The sequence below is a fragment of the Momordica charantia genome (genome assembly GCF_013281855.1).
Source record: "Momordica charantia cultivar OHB3-1 chromosome 11 unlocalized genomic scaffold, Mcharantia_2.0 BLBB01000011.1, whole genome shotgun sequence".
Lineage (NCBI taxonomy): Eukaryota > Viridiplantae > Streptophyta > Magnoliopsida > Cucurbitales > Cucurbitaceae > Momordica > Momordica charantia.
Window position 1 is genome coordinate 22,049,352 of NW_028275159.1, and position 21,734 is coordinate 22,071,085.

At 36.5% G+C, this 21,734-nt stretch overlaps 1 protein-coding gene and 1 long non-coding RNA gene across 2 annotated transcripts; one reads left to right on the top strand and one right to left on the bottom strand.

Moving 5' to 3' along the window:
* Positions 1–5,000: 5,000 nt before the first annotated feature.
* Positions 5,001–12,656, top strand: LOC111012078 (uncharacterized). The gene is made up of 6 exons (XM_022286100.1): positions 5,001–5,098; positions 9,691–9,700; positions 10,132–10,196; positions 10,458–10,559; positions 11,271–11,329; positions 12,517–12,656. The coding sequence occupies exons 1-6, from the start codon at positions 5,001–5,003 to the stop codon at positions 12,654–12,656; spliced, it is 474 nt and encodes a 157-aa protein (XP_022141792.1).
* Positions 5,152–9,885, bottom strand: LOC111012134 (uncharacterized). Its single transcript, XR_002601517.2, has 2 exons — positions 8,659–9,885; positions 5,152–8,383 (listed from the first exon to the last, which is right to left on the bottom strand). It is a non-coding gene; the product is annotated as an uncharacterized LOC111012134 (long non-coding RNA).
* Positions 12,657–21,734: the final 9,078 nt, after the last annotated feature.

Sequence of the window (21,734 nt, forward strand, 5' to 3'; positions counted from 1 at the left end):
ACTGTCGAAGGTACGCATTTTATATGTATATAACATTAGGTATGCTTAGTTATTAATTATGATTAGTTGGGTCCGAGATAACGCTTATTGGTCCGTACTTTTCGTGCAGGGTAAATTCCCTGATCCGACCAAATATTTTGGACGTGGGGGTGGGCCCGATGATGATGATCCATCGGATCAAAGGCCTGATGAGGCCCCAATGCCAGATGGAGGTCCGAAGAGTATGGATGAGGACCGGAGGCCGGAAGAGGTCCCTAAGACTGACGAGTATCGGACCATGGAGCATGTCCGAAGATTATGGACGATAATTCGAAGAATATGGACGAGGATCCGAAGAATATGGACGAGGATCCGATGATTATGGACGAGGTTCCATGCAACTCTTGGCTTGCCTATGATCCCGTTTCAAAACTCCACCGTTGCATGTATGGATGCTATAGTATTTTTTTATCTTGAACAGATTGCAGTCCCTCAGCTTTGTAGCTCGAAGTCTCCAGGTGCAACTAGTATCAACGCAGCGTAGTATATATAGTTCCGGTGTCGACATTTTTACTTTAAACTGAAAATTCAGCCGCATTGCAACTAAATGCATTCTCAAACTCAACTCCTTCGTATCAAATACTTCGCCCTCCTTAACATCATTTGTTGCAGAAGACTGTACTATGAGTTGCAACTTCTAAATATTGTATGGGATAGATGGCACAGGACATCACTTTTCAAGAACATAAAAAAAAACTAAACAAATGAAGTAACTTATTTCATTTCAAGAACATCAAGAAAAGCTAAATATGGGAGGGTGAACGAACAAAGAACAGTGAAGAACCAGTTGACGGAAGTAGGAGGAGCGGTGAAGAAGGATAGCCAAGCTCTTGTAGTTCTAACCCGCCATTTGAGTCCATCAAACGAAAATCCCTTGCAAAATGACTGTGGGTGAAAAATGCCCGTGAAATTAGGGCTTTTCGAACAATTTGAGGACAAAGATTTGGGGTTTTTTTTTTCAATAATGTTTTTTTTTAACTTATTTTCAAAATAATGCTAGTCTAAATAAAATCAAATAAAAATACATTTTCTCAAATTTATTCTAAAAATAATATCTTTGAAATTATTCCTACACTGGATTGTCAGATCATCACATGTGGCGCTTTCTTGGCACCACATTTTTTTTATTATTTAAATCATGTGTTGGCATGTATTTGTGGAAAGACGACTATTCGAACATTGTTTTTTAGGAAAAAAAGATATTATTATGCATTATACAATAACCTTAATTACCAAATAACTATTGGTAGTGAAACAGCTACCATATATCATATCCATCCCAGGTTTGAGTCATAGTGTCTTTTTTATTTTATATATTAGTATTTATTTATAGGTCCGAACTCCAGTTCCAATTTGAACTTGGGAATGGAAGGATATAAGAGTAGTGCTTATTTATTTATAGGTCTGAACTCCGGTTCCAATTTTATATATTATTATTTATTTATAAGTCATATTTAGCTTTTTTATTTTATATAAGGATCGACTATGCTACCGATGGTTATTTTGTAATCATAGCTTTGTATAATATATAATACATAACAATATTTCATTTTTTCCCTAAAAAAATAATATTCGGATAGTCGTCCCCACAAATGCGTGTCAACACATGATCGTCTCTTGTCTTAATTTAAAAAAAAAAAAAAATCAAACGTGGCACCAAGAAAGCGCCACGTCTGATGGTCAGAGACGATCGAGACAACGTGCTAGAATAATTTCAAAAACAATATTTTTGGAATAAATTTGAAAAAATGCATTTTTTATTTAATTTTATTTAAACTAACGTTATTTTAAAAATAAGTTTTTAAAAAAACATTATTAAAAAAAACCCCAAGATTGGGGAGGATGTAAATTTAGAAATTAAAAAAAAAATGAAGCTAAATCCCTACATTTTTATTTATTTTTTTAATAATACATTTTAACGTGTGCATAAATGTAATTTATGATTTCACTCCCTGTTAGGCCTAGACTCTACACAAAACTTAAAATATTGAAAATTTGTTAAAAGTATTTAAAGATCTATATTTCATAAATGTACAAATTATTTACGCTTTTTTAGATTTTTAAGTTTCTTATTCAAGTCACTCTATTATTTTTCTTGAGGTTGGAGATCTCTCATCCTTGTAATATTGTACTAAAAATAAATAGGAATGCTTTCCTATTACATTCATTTAGTTTTTTTTAATGGATTATTTCGTTTATATAGTGATTTATGACAAATATTTACATTTTAATTAACTAATTAAACAAATAATGAATGTTAGGGCTTTCTAATAATAAAGGTTAGGGGAAATTATGGGATTTGTTAAAATGTAATGACAAAAAGTAACGTGGTTTAGAAAATATTTTCAGAAGTATAGTAGTGAAATCGTAGTCATTTGTTGTGACTACAGTTACCACGCACCAAATGACTATGATTTCTTGCCATGATTTTAGGCGAAGTCACGGTTAATAGCTACGATTAATGTGTCACGTGGCTCCAAGCTACCAAATTGGAGCCACGTGTTGTTGATGGGTTCGCATGCAATATATGCGATTTCTACGGATTCATCCTTCCTATCCACTTTATATATGATGTGTTGGAACTTAAATAACTTTTAGTATAGTGATTTTTTACTTTGACGGACACCTACCCTATTTTTATCAATAATTTACCTACTTGACTTTATTTTGTAATTTTTTAAAAAATTTACATTACTTTGATAATTTTTTTAATTAACCTGAAATGGGATTTATTAGGATTTTTTTTTAAATAATGCTATTTTCGAAAGTATACGAAAATATGCTACTTCCCAAATAATTTTCAAAAATAATGTTTTGGAAATAGCAGGCAAGAGACGACCTATTGTGAAGTGGCAAACGCAAAGCGCCACATTAATTTTTTCTTTAAAAATAAGGTTTGGTCATCTTTTGGAGAGAGACAATAATATTCTAAGCAAAAACAAGATAACAAGTACGAACCCATGTCCTTTGACTCTCCAGGCGGTCCTTTACAGAAAAAAAACACCCATATAATTGCTCGAACCCATAAAGCGTTGTGTTATAAATATATACTTATTATTTTGTTTTTGCTTAGAATAATATTGTCTTCTCTTCAAAAGACGATCAAGCAGGATTTTTCGAGATCCCGCCAAATATGTCGTCTCTTTAAGAGACGACCAATCCTTATTTTAAAAAAAAAAAAATGAACGTGGCGCTTCAAAGCGTTTGCTATTTCACAGGTCGTCTTTGATGACTTGCTATTTCCAAAACATTATTTTTGGAAATAGTTTAGGGAGGGTTCAAAAATAGTATTATTAAAAAAAATCCGGATTGATTAGAGTAAACTAATAATTTAATTCCTCCCAACTTTTTTATTTCATATTCTTTAGTTTCTTTGCAGTTTTGATGGATCTACTGTTCTTCGGCGACTCTACTATTTTCCAGCGACTCAATTGTATTTTTTGCTCACGCTATAGTTTCTTTTAGTGCATCATAATCTTCTGTTTCTCTTACATAATTATTTTATAAAAAAAAATATGTAATTAATTAATAATTATCATATTTTTCTTAATAAGTATAACTTGTGATATAATTATCCTGTTGCGAATATATGATATATAACTTTTTGTATCTACTAAACAACTTATATATAACCCATGAAGTATATATAGTATACTTGGTTGTTTCCAAAATTTGTTGTTATAAAATGTAATAATAATGAATTCTATTTTAACAATTTTATTGATATTAATTAATAATAACCTAGTAAAACAATTAATTAGAAAGACCTCAATCCAAAAGTGTGCAATAAAATGTTACCCTGATTTTACAATAATTGTCTAATTGAATAAAATTTTAACATTAAAAATTTTGGAATTTCGATCAGTTTTGAAACTAACTCAAAATTACTTCTAATTATATCAAAATCATTCCAAACAAAACATAAAATAACTTGTATTTAAATCACTTCAACAAAAGAAATCAACTGTAATTAAATCCCTTATATATCAAATCATTCATTCTACCTCTCATTCTCAAATATGCCCTACACCCACTTTTGCACCCAAATATGCCCTACACCCACTTTTGCACCCAAACATATGGAAGCCAACCTAAACCTAACTCAATAATAATTGATACCTATCTCTTTTCTTTGAAATCTAATGTTCAAACTTCTATAAACCCAATTTGTTATCCTTAGAAAACAAGAAAAGAACATTGGAAACTAGCCAAGTATGAGGCTAACTCTATTATCCCTATTAACTAAGGGTCGTTTGGTAAAGTTCCAAATTTCTTGCTTCTCGTTTCTAATTTTCTTAAGAAATCAAATATTTTATAAGTAACTTTATTTCTTGTTTTTTTGGGAACATTCCTCACAATTGTATAGAAATTTTGAAAACAACTAAAACAAGTTTCTCTTTTCTTGTTCACATTTTCAATTTGTTCCAAAACATAAATAAAAATATTATTTTATCATAGTTGAATTCTCGAAGGTTGAAACTATGTCATATGAACGGACCCTAGAAGACTATTACGATGTTAAAAAAAAAACCTAAAAGACTTACCTTTGCGGGAAAAAAAAACTAAAAGACTATTAATGAAATTTGAATTAGAAGCCTGTTCGTTTCCACTGCCATTCTTGAGTTTCGTGTACTTTGATTTAAAGTGGGCCAGGATCCACGAGTTTCACCCATTTCACCCAATGCATGCAAATCCTTGAAGTCTTGTAAAAGTTCGAACACAGAACCTCCCACTCTATACCATATTAAGGACGATGAATAAACCACCACTCAACCCAAAAGTTTAAGTCAGATGAATTATTTTAATTGTGTATCTCAACGCTCTACTTCATCACATTCTCTCCTCCTTAAACACAAAACAAGTTGTTCAAACTTTCAAAACGGTGGAACACCCTTTGACTCGTATCCCCACTCTCAACTTTGATTGCCAATCCTTCAAATGTTGAAGGTTATGATCATGATATGGAAGTAAGATCATTTAAGCACTTCATGATCTTCAAAGTTTTATCTCAACATCGTGGCAAACATATTCAAAAACTTACTTTGGATTTACCAATGAAGTAGTATTAGTAGAGTTATTGATATGCTATGTATTAGATTTGACACAGAGATGTGTAAATTGACTTTTCTAATTTATTCTAGAAAGTACAACATTACTTAAATAGAGAATTTACAACTGAAATATATCAATAACAGGAAGCATAACTAAATAATCAATTAGTTAGCTATTTACAATAATACTCCGATACCCCATTCAAGATGGACGATATATATCAATAAGTCCCATCTTAGAAATAATAGAAGAAAAAGCAGTATAGGGTAGAGCTTTTGTGAAAACATCTGCAAGCTGAGAGTGAGAACATATGGGCATTAATTTGATGAAACCAGCAAGAATACGTTCACGAACAAAGTGACAATCTAACTTAATATGTTTAGTCCGCTCATGAAAACTCGGGTTAGATGCAATGTGGATGACGACCTGATTATCACAAAACAATAAAGTTGGCTGTTGAACAGGGATCTGCAACTCAGACAATACACTCGTAAGCCATACAACTTCACATGTTGTAACGGCCATGGCTCGATACTCAGCTTCAGCTTAAGAACGAGAAATGGTAGACTGCTTCTTAGCCTTCCAAAAATATACAAAAGCCTGTCGTCGAACGCCAAGTATCAATACAAGAACCCCAGTCAGCATCACAAAAGACATGTATTTGAAATGATGAAGAAACAGACCAGAAGATGCCACGACCAGAAGACCCTTTTAGATAACGAATTATAAACGGCGTCAAGATGAACTTTCTCAAGACGAGAAACAAACTGACTAAACTTGTTCACAGCAAAAACAATATCAGGGCGAGATACGGTCAAGTACAAAAGTTTGCCAATAAGACGACAATATAGGGAGGGATCTTAAAGAAGTTCACCATCAGTAGCAGCCTGAAGATGAAGATTCGGATCAAGAGGGATGGAAACTGGCTTACAACCAAGTAAGCCAGCATCTTCCAACATAGTCAAAGTATAATGTCACTGAGAGAGACAAATTCCATTAGAGCTTCGAGCCAGTTCAAGGCCTAGAAAATATTTCAGAAATCCCAAGTCTTTAAGCTTGAATTTGAGATTGAGAAGAGACTTAAGCTCATCAATAATGGAAGACGATGCAACAGTAACAATTATGTCGTCCACATAAACTAACAATGCCGCAAATGATGCCCCTGTCCCTTAGTAAATAAAGAGTAGTCGGCTTTGGACTGAGAAAACCCAAAAGACAAAAGGACAGACGAAAACTTTGCAAACCATTGTCTAGAGGCCTGTTTAAGTCCATAAATAGACTTTTTAAGGTGACACAGAAGACATTGCCCCGAAGAAACAATAGAAGTTGGAGGTTGATAGCGAAGAGGCAAATCCATATAAACTTCCTCAAAAAGATCGCCATGAAGAAAGGCATTATTGACATCTAACTGGACAAGAGACCACCCTTTGGAAACAGTAATGGTGAGAAGAACTTTGACCGTAACCATTTTGGCAATGGCTGAGAAAGTCTATATAAAATCGACCCCTCTTGCTGAGTAAAACCTTTCGCCACCAAACGAGCTTTATAATGCTCAATGCTCCCATCAAAACGATGCTTGACTTTTATAAATCCACTTGCATCCAATGGTATGATGCCCATAGGGAAGGGGAACAACATCCCAAGTTTTATTAAGCACCATAGCATCAAGTTCAGCTGCCATTGCAGCCCGCCAATGTGGGAAAGAAACCGCTTGATGATAGAAGTTTGGCTCATATTGAGAAGAAATTGATACTACCATAGAAAAGTGGTTGGGAGAAAGATTGGTATATGAAACATAACGATGTAAGAGATGTTTGGTAAAATAAGTTAAAGGCTGGACCCCTTGTAAAAGAGAGCAATGATAATCTTGGAGATAGGATGATGTTTTAGTTGGTCCAGAAGAACGCCTTAATGGAGCATTGGACGAAACACAAACTTGATCAACACTATCACCAATATCCATAATAGGAGATGGTACAGCAGCTGGAATATGGGATTGAGCAACCATAGTTGGGTCAACATCATTAGTTGGGTCAACATTAGTAGGTAGTAAAATGCCAGTGGTAGGGGTAGTAGCTGGTATACCATTGGGACAAGACAAATCAGGCATAAGGGTGGTAGATGCTATATGACAAGAATGGTCAATAGGCATGGAAGTAGAGATGGCTGATTCGTTATGTGATGGAACATTGCAAGGACCATTGGACATATCAATGCTGATGAGCAAAACAGTGTCTGGAAATGGATCACTTATAGGGGAAGTTGTTGCATGATCCGAAAAGGGAAAAATGGTTGACACAAAGAAACATTTGAGTTGAAGGTCATAAACGCGATATCCCTTCATTCCAAGTGGATAACCAACAAAAACAGCAGTAGATGCTCGGGGATCAAACTTATGGCGATGAGAAGTAAGTGTGGAAGCAAAGCACAGTGAACGAAACACCCTTAATGAAGCAAAATTAGGCGATTTGCCATAAAGAATATGAAATGGAGTAGTCCAAGCCAGAGATAAAGACAGTGTTTTGTTAATCAAATATATTGCAGTTAAAACGCAATCTCCCCAGAACTCCAAAGGAACATGAGACTGAAAATAAAGAGCTCGAGCCACGTTGAGGATGTGTTGATGCTTGCGCTCAACAACTGAATTCTGTTCTGGTCTCCCAACACAAGAGAACTGATGTATAACCCCTTTAGATAGGAAAAGAAATCCTTAAAAGCTAACTCAAGGGCGTTGTATGATTGAAAACTTTTGATAGATGCCCCAAATTGAGTCTTAATATATGTGAAAAACCGAGGAATTATGGACAGATCATCAGACTTATTTCTCATAAAAAATATCCAAGTAAATCTACTAAGATCATCAACCACTGTAAGGAAATACTTATGACCATTATAAGTAGACCGTGCAAATGGACCCCAGACATCAGCATGCAACAAATCAAAGGGACGAGCAACTTTGTTATTACTGGAATCAAAAGACAAGCGTTTTTGCCTAGCCAAAGGACATATCGAACAAAGATGCTGCTTACAAGTATGTGAATCAAAACACAAAGTATCACGTAATACATTCAAGCGTGTAAATGAGGGATGTTTAAAACGATTAACGATTGTGCCAAATATCAAATGTATTACTAACAGCCATAGAAGTATGAACATCATAATGTAATGAGGGAACATCACCAGTCAATGAAGAATCCTCAAGAAAATAGAGACAATTTCTCAATTTACTTCTTTCAATCATCCTCGAAGTGGACTTGTCCTGAGCAACACAAGAATTATCCGCAAACAGAATCTGTACGTCTAGAAATTCCTTGGTTAAACCACTGATCGAAATCAGGTTGTAGTGGAAAGTAGGAATATAGAAAACATTAGTGATATAAATTTCTGATGTGAGCTTAACAGTTCCATCATACTCCACTGTGAAATTGGACTTATTATGTAAACCGACAACAACCAGAGAAATCTTCGCCAAAGATTGATAAAGAGATGCTGAACAGCAAATGTGCACCGAAGCACCATAATCGAAAATCTACAATCGATTTTCAGGCAATGAATTAGGTGACGTACCTGCCATATATGAATTTGCAGAGTCATCTGAAGTGTTCTTGGAGGCATTCATCTGAGATTGAAGAAGCTGAATCAATTGTTGACACTAAGCAGCCATGTCAAAAGTGGTTTGAGAAGCAGTCATTGCCTAAGAATCAACAGGCTTCGATTGAGGAGTAGGACTTTATGAGGAAGAATTGCTTGGCTTATGTGACGAAGCAGATGAGAATGACGCTGGCCTAAAGATTTAGAGCCAGGGGGATAGCCGAGCAATTTGTATCAATGCTCAACTGTGTGACTTTTCCACAGTGAGTGCAAAAAGGGCGCTAACGATTTGTCCTTGAATTGGATTTAAAATTTGGCTTAGACACAACCTTTCCAGAGGGCGGCGATTGTTGAACAGCGAGCGCAAATGCAGGTGAAGCGGAATTCGACGATGAAGTCGTATTGATTGAGCGTTGTTGTTCTTCTTGATTAACAAGAGAAAACGCTTTATTGATGGTAGGTGGAGGTTCCATGAGTAATAGTTTAGCACGAATTTGAGCATAGGATTCATTAAATCCCATGAGGAAATTCATCAAATACTCATACGGAAGGAACTCAGCAGCAGATTTGGCACCACCGCAAGAACACTTGCAAGAACATATCGGTTGATATTAACTTAATTCGTCCCATAGCGACTTGATTTTGGTGAAATAAAAACTCACCGAATGTTGTTTAGAGCGGGTAGCCAATTCACGCTTCAATTGAAAAATACGAGGTCCATTGCTCTTCTCAAATCTTTCCTTTAGGTCGATCCAAATGTCCCAAGCAGATTCCGGAAATAGGATGCTCGTGGAAATTTCCTTGGACACCGAATTGAGGATCTAGGCAATAACAACGTGATTGTTTCGAATCCAGGCATGGAGTAAATCTCTAGAAGGAAGTAGAATGGTTCCATCAACGAAACCTAACTTGTTCTTGACAGAGAGTGCAATTATCATCGATCGACTCCACGACGTGTAATTCTCCTCAATGAGAGTTGATTCACAAGAACAAGACCTGTGTTATCAGTATGATGAAGGTAGTAGGGATTCGGAGGAGAATCATTGCAAGATGAAGGAAGAGATGTAGAAGCCGGAATTGTCTCAGAAGACAACGACGGTGTAAAAATGGGGACGTTGGAATCAGTCATGACGAACGAAGAATGGGAAGAAAGTCAAAATCGAAATATTACTTCTGATACCGTATTAGATTTGACACATAGATGTGTAAACTGACTTTTCTCATTTATTCTAGAAAGTACAAGATTACTTAAATAGAGAATTTACAACTAAAATATATCATAACATAAAGCCTAACTTAATAATCAATTAGTTAGCTATTTACAATAATACTCCAATACTATGCACAATTCAACGATGTTCGAGAACTTTGCATATCATTACCTAATATATGGGGTTTTACGATTGGAATTACTATTTATTGGCATGTTCATTGCTCACCATGTTGAAGATAGTATGTGAGTTTGTGGATGATTCGGGAGCCTTAATATTGCCATCGTTGAAAATATTAGATATTTGATTGGGGATGGAAGGAGCATCAAAATTGCAAGACGGGTGTGTTAAAAGTTTAAACTTTTGTCATAAAATACACCCTTTTAGATGGAATCCATTATTATTTTACAAATATATCCCCTTCTATATATATGTAATTAATATTTAAGGATTAAAAACTAAAATGGAAAAGTAGTCATTTATTTTTTAAATCCCACATTTTATTTAAAAAATTGATCAAATCCCTTCATCTTCTCCATTATTCTATTTTCCTTTTATGGGCAGCCGCTGCAATATAGTGTCTCTCTCAAACGGCCAGTTCTTCGTCTTCTTCATTCTTCTTCATCTAACATTCCGGCAGCCGGCAGCCATTTCCGATAGTCGGAGGTAAGCTTTGCTTTCAATATCTGTGTTTCTTTATTTAAACACCATATTCAACTTGAGCACACATGCAAGAGAGATTTTTTGCGTTTGATTTTGGGTATTTAAATATTCTACATTGGTTTTTCGATCTTCGATTTTGGGGTATTTATAACTTATCCAATTTTTGTGCGTTCGATTCTTGATTTTCGAATTGTGTTTTTCTATTTTTGTTGTGAGATTTTTGTGGGTTTTGGTTAATCGATTTTTGTGGGTTTTGTTGCAGTTGAGTGCTTTCATTCATTTGGTTAGAGAGGAATCTCAAGGTTTTCAAGGATAAGGGTTGTCTCGGGAGGAGTTTTGAAGTATTGCACACTAATGCTTTTCCATGGGTGTTGAAGTCTCCATTGTTTAAGAACTTTCTCTCTTTTTATCTCTAACAATCTTCTCCATGGTATGTAAGTTATAACCCAACATAAATAGGTTGTATATAAAGTATATTATTAGATCCCTAATAATAATTGATTTCAAAAGTAACATATTATATATGTTATATCCTATAATAAGTATATTTATATATAGCATTAACATAAAATGAAATTAATAAAAAAAACAAGAACAAAATTAATTGACATAATAAGAAATATATATACACATAAATTAAAATTAAAATATTGTACATATTAAAATAGTTTTTTAAATTTTATAATAATACATGATAGGCAAGTTATAATCTAGTATAAAGACGTATAAACAGTATTTAATTATATCACTAATAATAGTTGATTTCAAAAGTAGTATTAAACTGATGAAAGAAACATAAAAAGAATTGATTGACATTAATAAGAAATATATATATATATATATATATATATATATATATATATATAAAAACTATATTTTAAAAATAAAAATATTCAATCATACCCATATATTTTGAATATTGTATTGATGCAGTCAGAACTTAGATGCAAAATTTGTGGTGAAACGGAACTATTATTGCCGGATACTTGAGTTGCTAGACATAATTTCTCAAACAAAAGAATTAATAGTCACTGGAAGGGAAAAATATAAATTGATGAAGCATGGCATGACATGTTTCCTCGTCTCTATGAAATATTGTATATATGGGGTATTATAGTGAGTTTGATTCCTTATACTGAGTTGAGTTGGGTATATTTAAAAAAAATATATAGAAATAGTTAGAATCATTTAGTTGTAACTATTAACTAGTTTGAATTAGAATATTAACTAAGGAGATAGTTGTAAGTAATTTGACGATAATGGTAGGATATTGAAGTCTACATAGAATTTAGTTTATATCCGAATATATCTTATAACTCAAAAAGTTTAGTCGTATATAATTTATAATGTTCAAGTAGTGAATTAAGCGGAAATCCAACAGTGGGAAATTACAGAAGGAGAGAGAATGATTTAGATATTTTTGTAATTAATAATATTGGTAAATCAAAAGAATAAATTTTTTTTAAGGAGTGAATTAAGGGATTAGTGTTGAAAATTTGTATGGGGCCCACACTAATTAAAGGATTATGATAACAATTTATGGAATTAAATATTTTATATTTCAAAAAAAGAAAATAACTATAATAAATATAAATGCAATAAATTCAATAATACAAAATCTCAATTTGAAAGGTCTGCGTATCTCTCTAATTCAATTTTTAGGTATATATTTGAAAAGTCAGATAATTGGGATTGTGGGTTCAAACCTATGGTTACTTTTGAGATTATAAGCGTAAAATAAGCATTGAACCCGAGATACGGTTATGCAGTTATCTTTTGAACGTTAGCGATTAGATCGGTAACTTAGTTGTAGAGTAGTTTAAGTTCGATAGTTTGACGCTCATTATTTCACGACTAACTTCGTGAGAATCACGCGCAAAGTCTAATTGACGAACTAATCCTGACATGTCTCTTGGCAAAATTTTGACCTCCATTTGGTTTTGATTGACTCTCTTTTGAGAGAGTCCTACTATTTATGCTCCAAAGCTTGAGCATTCTAAATTGTGTGCTACTTTCGAAATAGAATTAACTTTTCCAAAAGTTGAATTACTTACCCCAAATCTCAAAAGTGTTAATTTCACTTTTCGTGATGATTTTTAAACGCCATGAAAAAGGATTTCGTGACTTTTTAAGCCGTCGCGAATTTCACTTTTCGTGATGTTTTTTAAATATCACGTAAAAAGAGATATCGTGACAGATTAAGATTTTGTGACGGTTAAAAGACGTCAAGAAAATAGATTTCGTAGCTAAAAAACTTCACGAAAGACAGATTTCGTGATGGATAAAAAACGCCATGAAATCTATTTTCCGTGACATTTTTTAAACGTCACAAAAAACAGATTTCGCGATGTTTTAAAAATGTCATAAAAAATAGATTTCGTGACAATAGGGAAACGTCACAGAAATGGATTTAGTGTTGCTAAAAGACGTCACATAATAGTTATTTAATGACATTATGTCACTAAATAATAAGGAAAAACAATCTATTTCATTGTTCATCAACATAGCGAAGACACGAATTTTATATAACAAAGTTGAACATTCATATACATATATGAACAAAGTATGATACAATTTGCAAGTACAATATTCTTTGCACATACCAAGTACAATTTAATACAAGTACAATTACAGAATGGAACATATATCTCACACACTAACTAAACAAAGAATCTCATTCATCAATTAGTTGCATTCCTAATTCTTGACTTCTTTGAGTTCATGAAATACCTAATGAGGAAAACAATACCGGAGTTCGATAAATGAATAACCAATAAATAGATAAGGGAAGAGAATCACTTATAAAAGAACAAAGTTCTATCTATTAAAGAATGCAAAGGGTCGAGAGGATAACTAGATATTCCACATTGTTAGTGTTGATGTGTGAATTTCAACCCTCCGATTCTCCTTATCGCACACACCCAACTCGATTATAAGGGAACTGATACCTGGAAAATCGAATTGATCTAAACCGGTGTGACCTTAGTCACACGGGCTCCGATACCTAAGTTAGCAAGGGGAATTGAGAAATAGTGAGTTTCAAGTATGTTACCTGCCCCATCAGGGTTAAGCTGCACTGCTACTTATAGCTATGAGAATGGTTCTAGAACCTTCTGCAGTTGAGCCCTAATTCGGAGTTGCAAGGCCAAAAGAGAATCGTCGATCAAAGGTGGGTGATTTCCAGGCTCGGCCATGGGCTGAGCCCGGCTCAACGCCGAGCAGGGGTCGGGACCAAGCCCTGCTCGGCTTGGTCTGGTTCTTTGTCGGTTGCTTCCTTAGTTCCTTTTGATCTGTTGGTCGGCCTATTGTTGATTTTTCGTTGCATAACAATTGCCCCTACTCCCAAGGCGATGCTTCCGATTTTGTCCTCATCTCCTTGGGAGTATTCTGACAAGGGTGTTGGGGCACATGATTAAAAAGCTTTATCAGGGTGTAGTCAAATCACCCCTTGGCTTTATGTATCTTGTTTGATCAATGACTTAAAGGAAATATCTTGTCGTACTAACATTTCTGTCGTGATTTGTCTTCCATGTCAGACCTGTGACTGAGGAGATCACGGGCTCCTCGGGGACCGTGTCGAGCACGTCTCGGTTTTACGGTCAAAGATCGTTGGTCCGAGCCAATTGGACTGTTCTGTCATTGTGGGACCCGAGAGGACCATAGGTGAGTTGAATTGTCCCATCCTCACGGGACACAAAAAGATCGCATGTTGATTTACCCCCTCTTTGCAAGACCGGAGACGGTCAATCATGTAGTTGTCGCATCATTTGTAAGACCTGGGACCTACAAGGTAACAGGGTGTTGGGTATCAAGCCGAGAACACCTCGATCCATTGGTTAAAGACCACTAGGTCGAGAGCTGTGGTCTTATGTTGAGGGCTATTTAAACCCCTTCACTTTCTCCATTTCCTATCATCTTCCTTGCAAGGTACACTTCTCTTTATTTGCTTTTTGGTTGTGTTTCTCTAATCTTATGACTGATCTTAATTTCGAGTGGACCTCTTCAGATGAGGGATCATCGTCGAATCCTTCGTCTGAATCTTGACCCTATCATTCGTCCTGGGTGGATAATTCCACTCTTACCGCGAGGGACCTTCGTCGCTTGCATTCAAAGTACCACATCCCGGATTCAGTTAGCCTTTGTCTTCCAAATCCGGGAGAAAGTATCGATGGATCTTTTCTCGGTGAGGTTGTATTTGACGCAGCCATGTTCCAATTTGGAGTCCGTCTACCGTTGCCTCTTTTTCTTAAAAATTTTTTAGCTTTCAATCAAGTAGCTCATTCCCAAATCGTTTCAAACGGATGGTCTACTTTGATCAGTTGCTTTATTTTGTGGTTGTACCTCAGGGGCGAGCAACCTTTAACTACCACAGATTTCATGTCGCTTTATTACCTCAAACACAGTCCCAAGGATAATTTTCACTTTTATGTTTGTTCTTGGAATCAGATTCTTGTTATGGATCCTTCCTCAGTGAAGCATTGGAAGGACGAGTGATTCCTTGTCGGTGGTGATTGGCTAGCCCGTGACGAGAGAGGACTATACTTTCCTGTCCCGGCTGAGTGTAGGGAGTTAGGTAAGTAGATTCCCGAGCTCTGTCAGGACTTTTGTAGATATCTATTATGATACTTTTCTTTCTTTGTTGACAGTTTCTCATAATTGTGAGTTTACTGTCGAGGCGTTCAATTTCTATCATACTGTCACCCAGTTACCAGATACCGATCGTTGGGGCCCAGATCTGGTTAAGGAGCATAATTTAGTGGACTTTGACTTGCCCCCCCCCACCCCCCCGCGTAATCCTCCAGGTAATTGCCGAAATATTTTTTTCATTTTGCATGAAAGTTGATTTTTTACTTTTATCTCTACTTGTAGAAATGTCGAGACGGAGCACTTCCCTGTATGAAAGAGAACGTCGTCGAAGTGCTCGGAGCTTGGGGTCGGCTCTAGTCGAGCTTCAGGTTTCAATCTTTCCTTTCTCTTGCCCGTATAGTGCTGATGTCGATGGGGCAGCCTACCTGGAAAAGGCATTTAACCTTTGGTAAGGGCTCGGTGAATCATCGAGTGGGCCAGATTTTGGCCTGTCAAATCCACAGCATAACATCAGCACATGCCTTAGCGACCTCCATGCGGTGAACACTTTGTAGCTTTAAGTATTTGTCATAGCATCTTCCCCTAACGTCGGTTTCTGACCTTGGCAGGTTTTCAATCATCTAGTGGTATTCTCGGGTCGGGTTGCCGATGAAATTAACCACCTTTGCTACCACTATGCTCCTCAGGAAGATTTGAATCAAGCTCTCTCTTCCTTGAACCAAGCGAACAGCCTTCTAAAGAATACCCGACGTGAGCTGGAAACGGAGAAGAGAAAATCTCGAGATGAGCCGGCCAACCCGCAGAGGAGGCTTGATGAGGTCAACGCTCGGCTCTCTGATTCTGAATTCTTGGCCGGGGAATTAAAAAAAACCCAGGAGTACGTCGATTTGCAAAACTCTACCCTGGAGTGTGGCGTTTGTGGTCTCTTCACCAAGTTTCTAATAAGCACCCCGATATTGACTACTTCTTCCTCCTGGAGTGTTTTAAAGCTGAGCATAAAGCTTCTAACGACATGGATGACGACGACGATGAGTAGTAGGGTAGCCTGAGAGGGTAGCGAGTAGCTTTGCCTGTGTTTAACGATTTTACGAATTTTATGGTGTTGCTTTGTCATTATCTTCATTTGTATTTCTTTTTGGAATCATCAATTAACCCTCTGTTACCAACAATTATTGGCTTACGGCGATGGAGTGATGGAGTTGACTTCGTTACCTTTACTTTCATAGTTTCTAACCCCTTGGCTATAGCCAATGGTTTTTCACCTGCTGTCGTTTGGCTTTTGATTTTACCCCATCTTATGTTTTAACCGTGATAGGTCAATTGATCCGCTTCTAGTTTGGCCGTGTTGAGATTGTTTAATTGTTCTTTCCAACTTTGTCGATTAATGTAGATTTTTGCCATAATTGTAGTCTCATCGCACCCTAAGTAACAGAAGAGAAGAAAGTCAAATCTAGCAATGGGCCAAGCCTTGTTAAGCACTGAGCAGGGGTTGGGTCCGAGCCTTGCTTAGTTTGGGTTGGCTTTACCAATTTGGCTCATCGAGTCTTCTGATCGTGACCTGTCGTTCTTATCTCATAGTTATGTTGCCCCTTACTGTCAAGATAGTGTATTGTCGATTTTTGCTCCTTGAGAGTATTTTTGTAGATGGGACAGAGTGCTTTTATCAAAGTCACTTTGCATCCAGTTTTGGATTTAGAAGACATAGTTGATAGAGAACCCAAATAATGGATACTTTATTGAATATGAAAAATAAATAATCTAAAATCTCCATAAAACCAGAAAAAGAAACAATCTTAAATCCATCATACTCGTTAGTTGAAGGGAAAGAGGAAAGAAAAGAAAATATCAATGGCCACCCGCAGTAGAAGCCTTGTCGTTGCCCCTCATTGAAGTGTAATAACACTCACGCAATACTTGTTGCTCTCCTTTGATCTCACCGATTCCACCAGGTGGTGGGAATTTCATAGACTGGTTATATGTAGATTGTATTGCCTTGAGCATGTGCATTGTTGGTCTTCCTAATACTCTTTGAGATACCCTCTCCGAATGAGTCATTCCACTTCTTCTTTGAGATCGAAGCAATCCTGAGTGGCATGACCGTGGTCTCGATGGAAAAGGTAATATCGCCCTTTACTTCTTTTACTTGGAGGTGCTGTCATCCTCTCCGGCCACTTGAGCAAGCTTTGGTCCTTGATTTCCATCAATTCCTACTCAAGTGGGATCGTGGTTGGGTTATATTTCTCGGACTTCCTCTGAGGCGGATCCTTCTGGCCAATCCGATCTCTTTCTCCCACCTCGACGACTGTGGCTTATCCCCAGATCTCTCCCTCTTCTTGTCAGACCATTTTCCCTCTGGTTCTTTCTTTGAGTGGAAGAATTCTCCTACACTCATGTATTTTTGAGCTCGGCTCAATGCCTCTTAGAATATGCTCGACATCTTCTTCCCAAAAGAGAATGAAAGGTGCTCGTCCTTGATGCCGGACATGAAGGCTAGTGGAGATACCGCATCCGTGAGACCCTCAACCTATAACTTTTCCTTATTAAACCTAGCCACGTAGTCGTGAAGGCTCTCTGTTGCCCTCTGTTTGATGGTTAGAAGATAAGCCACGGGTCGGATTTGACTTCGTCCCTCTACGAACTGGGTCACAAATGCCCTGGCTAGGTTCTTGAAGCTCGAGATCGATCCTCGCTTCAACTATCGAAAGCATACCCTGGCCAACCCACTCAAAGTTGTCGAGAATACTCGACATGTAATCGCCTCTGACACCCCATAAATGTCCATTTATTCTCGTTAGGCGTCAAGATGGTCTATTGAGTCGGCCGACCCATCAAATTTTTTCACCATTGGCAGCTTGAATTTTGGAGGGACATTCTACTCCATGATTTCTTCTGTAAAGGCGAGTCAGCTTGATCTAGTAGTTCTTCGAGATCGAACCCCTTTTCCTTTTGACTTTGTTGTTTTTCGGACAACTCGGGCCGATCTACAAGCTTGTCTTTGTCGAGGTCTATGGGCTCCGCGTTCTGTTTATCTTTGTTGCTCTTGCCTTCATCTGGTACCGATGACCTCTGTAGCTTTTGCTGGCCTCGGGAGTCGAAAATCCGAGTTCGTCGTCTGTTATTTCCCCCTAGCCTCAACTTGCTCCCCGCACTGTTCGTTGACTCTTCAGTCTCGCTCTTTACTGGGCCTTTTCCCTTTTGGGGGTCTCGGACGAGGGGTACCTCGCTGACCTCTCATTGCTCTAGTTGTTGAAGTAGTTGGGTCGTGCGTTGAAACATGCCCTCTACCTTTTTCTCTAAGCGAACTGACTTTGGAGCTGTTCAGGGACTGTTGTCGTAGGTACCTTAGGTAGCCCTTCTTGGTGCTCCAAGTTTTATCGAATCAGTCCTGTCTCGCCCTCGGGTCCTCCTATCGGGGGGTCATCCTAGTTTAACTTCTTCCTTGCGTAGCAGTCATCGTCAGAACCCCGTGGACTCCTTTCCGGCGTCATGCTGTTTGGCTTGTTTTTCGTTCCCCTACAGATAGGGCCAATTGTTGATGTGTGGATTTTGACCCTCTGGTTCTCTTTCTCGCACACACCCAACTCGATTATAAGGGAACTGATACCTGGAAAACTAAATCGATCTAAACCGGTGTTACCTTAGTCACATGGGCTTCGATGCCTAAGTTAGCAAGAGGAGTTGAGAAATAGTGAGTTTCAAGTTTGTTACCTGCCCCCTCAGGATTAGGCTGCACTGCTACTTATAGCTGTGAGAATGAGTTCCATAACCTTCTGCAGTTGAGCCTAATTTGGAGTTGCGAGGCCCAAAGAAAATCGTCGGTCAAAGGTAGGTGATTTTTGGGCTTGGTCATGGGCCGAGCCCGGCTCGGTGCCAAGCAGGGGTCGAGATCGAGCCCTGCTCGGCCTGGTCTGGTTCTTTGTCGGTTGCTTCCCTAGTTCCTTCTGATCTGTTGGTCGGCTTATTGTTGATTTTTCGTTGCATAACAGTTAGAAACATCATATTATCCATGGTTAAAGCAATGTTTCTTCAAATTCATATTTATCAAATCGATAAGAAAAGAACTACCTCAACTTCAAATTTATCCATTGTTAGAGCAACGTTGCTTTACGAAACTGTAACACAAATGTACCAAATTGTACAAAATATGATTTTCCTCGTGAAAGAATTAAGAAATTAACATTTTGAAATAAACCTAGCACAATGACCAACAAAGATCCCAACAAAACATAAGCGATTGAAATAACCAATATGGTTACACTTCTTCTTCTACATCATTTAGTAATCTAGCACAAAATATCAGTAATCAATATAGCACAAACTAGTATATCACAAGGATTGAAAACAATCATCATCTAATGAGACTATCAATAATCAATATTCAAAACTTTCTTGTGAACTTACTTAATAATCTGATAAATGTGGTAATTTAGATATAGTTACAGCATATAACAAGACTGATTCAAATTGATTTAAGATTTCAATACTGAAGTATGAATAATGACCACAACAGTTAATAACTTACCTGTGTTATATTGGAATTAATAGCTTACCTTTTTTATACCGGGGTAGCACAATCCCGGACCAGGATTGCATGAAGACGATTAAATATTTTAACAAGGACGATCCAATTTTTTTCTTCTTCTCTTGGCCCTCGTTGTCAATTAAATCTCGGACATTTAATGTAATATTAGTCTGAGATTTATGGAATCGTGACTTTTTTTTTAATAAAATCCGGACAAATATTGTGATGTAATTATGTAAATTCGGTTTTCTATATTAAATAATTAAATATTTAATATTACATTATGTAATTTCAACTTTTTTTAATATATTTTCTCCATATTGAATTAATAATTAATTATTTGAGTTAGATTTTTTTTTTCAATTTGTAATTGATTTTCCAAGTTTAAAAGTTAGATTTTTTAGATTTGTAACTGATTATTATGAGGTCTATGGTGAGAGATTGGTGGAGGGAATAAAGATTGTGAAGAATGTTGCTTTTTTGAATAATGAGAATATTTTAGTAATTTTACAAAATAAAAAAATGAAAATAGGTAAAAAATTAGAAGAGAGGAGTTATGAATAAGAATTTTAAAAATGGGTCAAAAGTCCAAATTGAATTAAGAAAATGGACAAAAATCTTAATATCCTGGCATGATATAGTATCTTCAATTTAATTAATTTATTGTGCCGTTTTTTTATTTATAAATGAATGAATTAATGGTACTAAAATAATAATAATGAATTAATGAATTAATATTACTAACTTAATGTCGTATACGTGATTCAATAATTTATCGAAACAAACACAAGCAAATTATTAGAAGGCTTGCGGATAAAGTATAAACTTTACCGAGTTGGCTATTTGTTTCTCCGCAACGTTATTGTTGATTGCCAAGATTTCACGCGCTATATTTTGAATGTACATGTGGGCAAAAATTTGGGCCATTATTTGGGGTTGTCCTCCACCTTCTCAAGATCGAAGGGTGAGGACTTAAGGAAAATAAAATAGCGTGTTTGGCATCAATTCAGAGATGGCAAGGTAACCTTTTTTCTCTGGGCAGAAAACAAGTTCTTATCAAAAGTGTAATCCAAGTCATTTCCACCTATGCAACGAGTTGCTTTAGATTATCGAAAGGTTATTGTGAGGATCTAACAAAAGCAATAGCTCAAAGACAAGTACTTCCCTGATTCTTCGGTTCTTGAGATTATGGATCACCCAAGCGACTGCTATCTTTGGAAAAGTCTTCTCTGGGCGAAGACTTGCTTCTCAAAGGCTTGTGGAAAATGATAACTCTATAAGTTTCTTCAAATACAAATGTATCCCAAAAGAGGACAATTTTCAAGCTTACCACTCCTCGTGCCGAAATAGATTTAAGAAAGGTGGCAGATTTTATCACTCCAAATCTTGATTATGATCCACTGCAACTGCAAATGGATTTAGATGAGATTTTAAAAATTCCTATCAGTAAATTAGGGGCTCTCGATTCTAAGATATGACATTTTGATAAGAAAGTGAAGTCCTCGGTGAAGAGCAGCTACAAGTTGTATATGTATCTTAAAATAGATTCGACGTCCTCAAGCATAGATACAATATGGAATGGTGGAAGACTCTATGGAACTTAAAAATCTCCTCAAAGATCAAGATTTTAATTTGATGACTTTACATAAATTCCAACTAGAGTAAACTTATTGAGAAAAGGGATAGATCTCTCGCTAGTATGCCCCCTGTGTTCCAAATCGAGCGAGACAACTGATCACGTTCTGTTTACTTGCAAAAGGGCTTAGGATTTATCGAGAATGGTTCTTCCAGTTTTTCAAATTCCTAAGAATTTTCATAATAGTATTCAAGATCGGTTTCAGTACCTAGTAGGGGACTTGAGTCAACAGGATCTCAAAGTTGTTTGTGTAACTTGCTGGTCCATTTAGAATGACAGAAACCATATATCTGCAATTCAAGGCAAGAAGTAGGCGGTGACACTCCTGGCGCAACCTAGCCCAATTCCGGTGTACCACGACTGCTTGATATTTTCTCTTTGTGGGCCTTCTTGGGCCTTCTTGAGCATCTTCATGATCCTTTCTTGTGAAGAG

Bases quoted from the DNA above. Each gene is read 5' to 3' on its own strand.
- LOC111012078 (XM_022286100.1), top strand. From the start codon at position 5,001: ATGGAAGTAAGATCATTTAAGCACTTCATGATCTTCAAAGTTTTATCT. The intron at 10,560-11,270 runs GTAAGCTTTGCT...GTTATAATCTAG, and splicing joins GCCATTTCCGATAGTCGGAG to TATAAAGACGTATAAACAGT. The intron at 11,330-12,516 runs GTATTAAACTGA...CTCTCTTTTGAG, and splicing joins AATAGTTGATTTCAAAAGTA to AGAGTCCTACTATTTATGCT.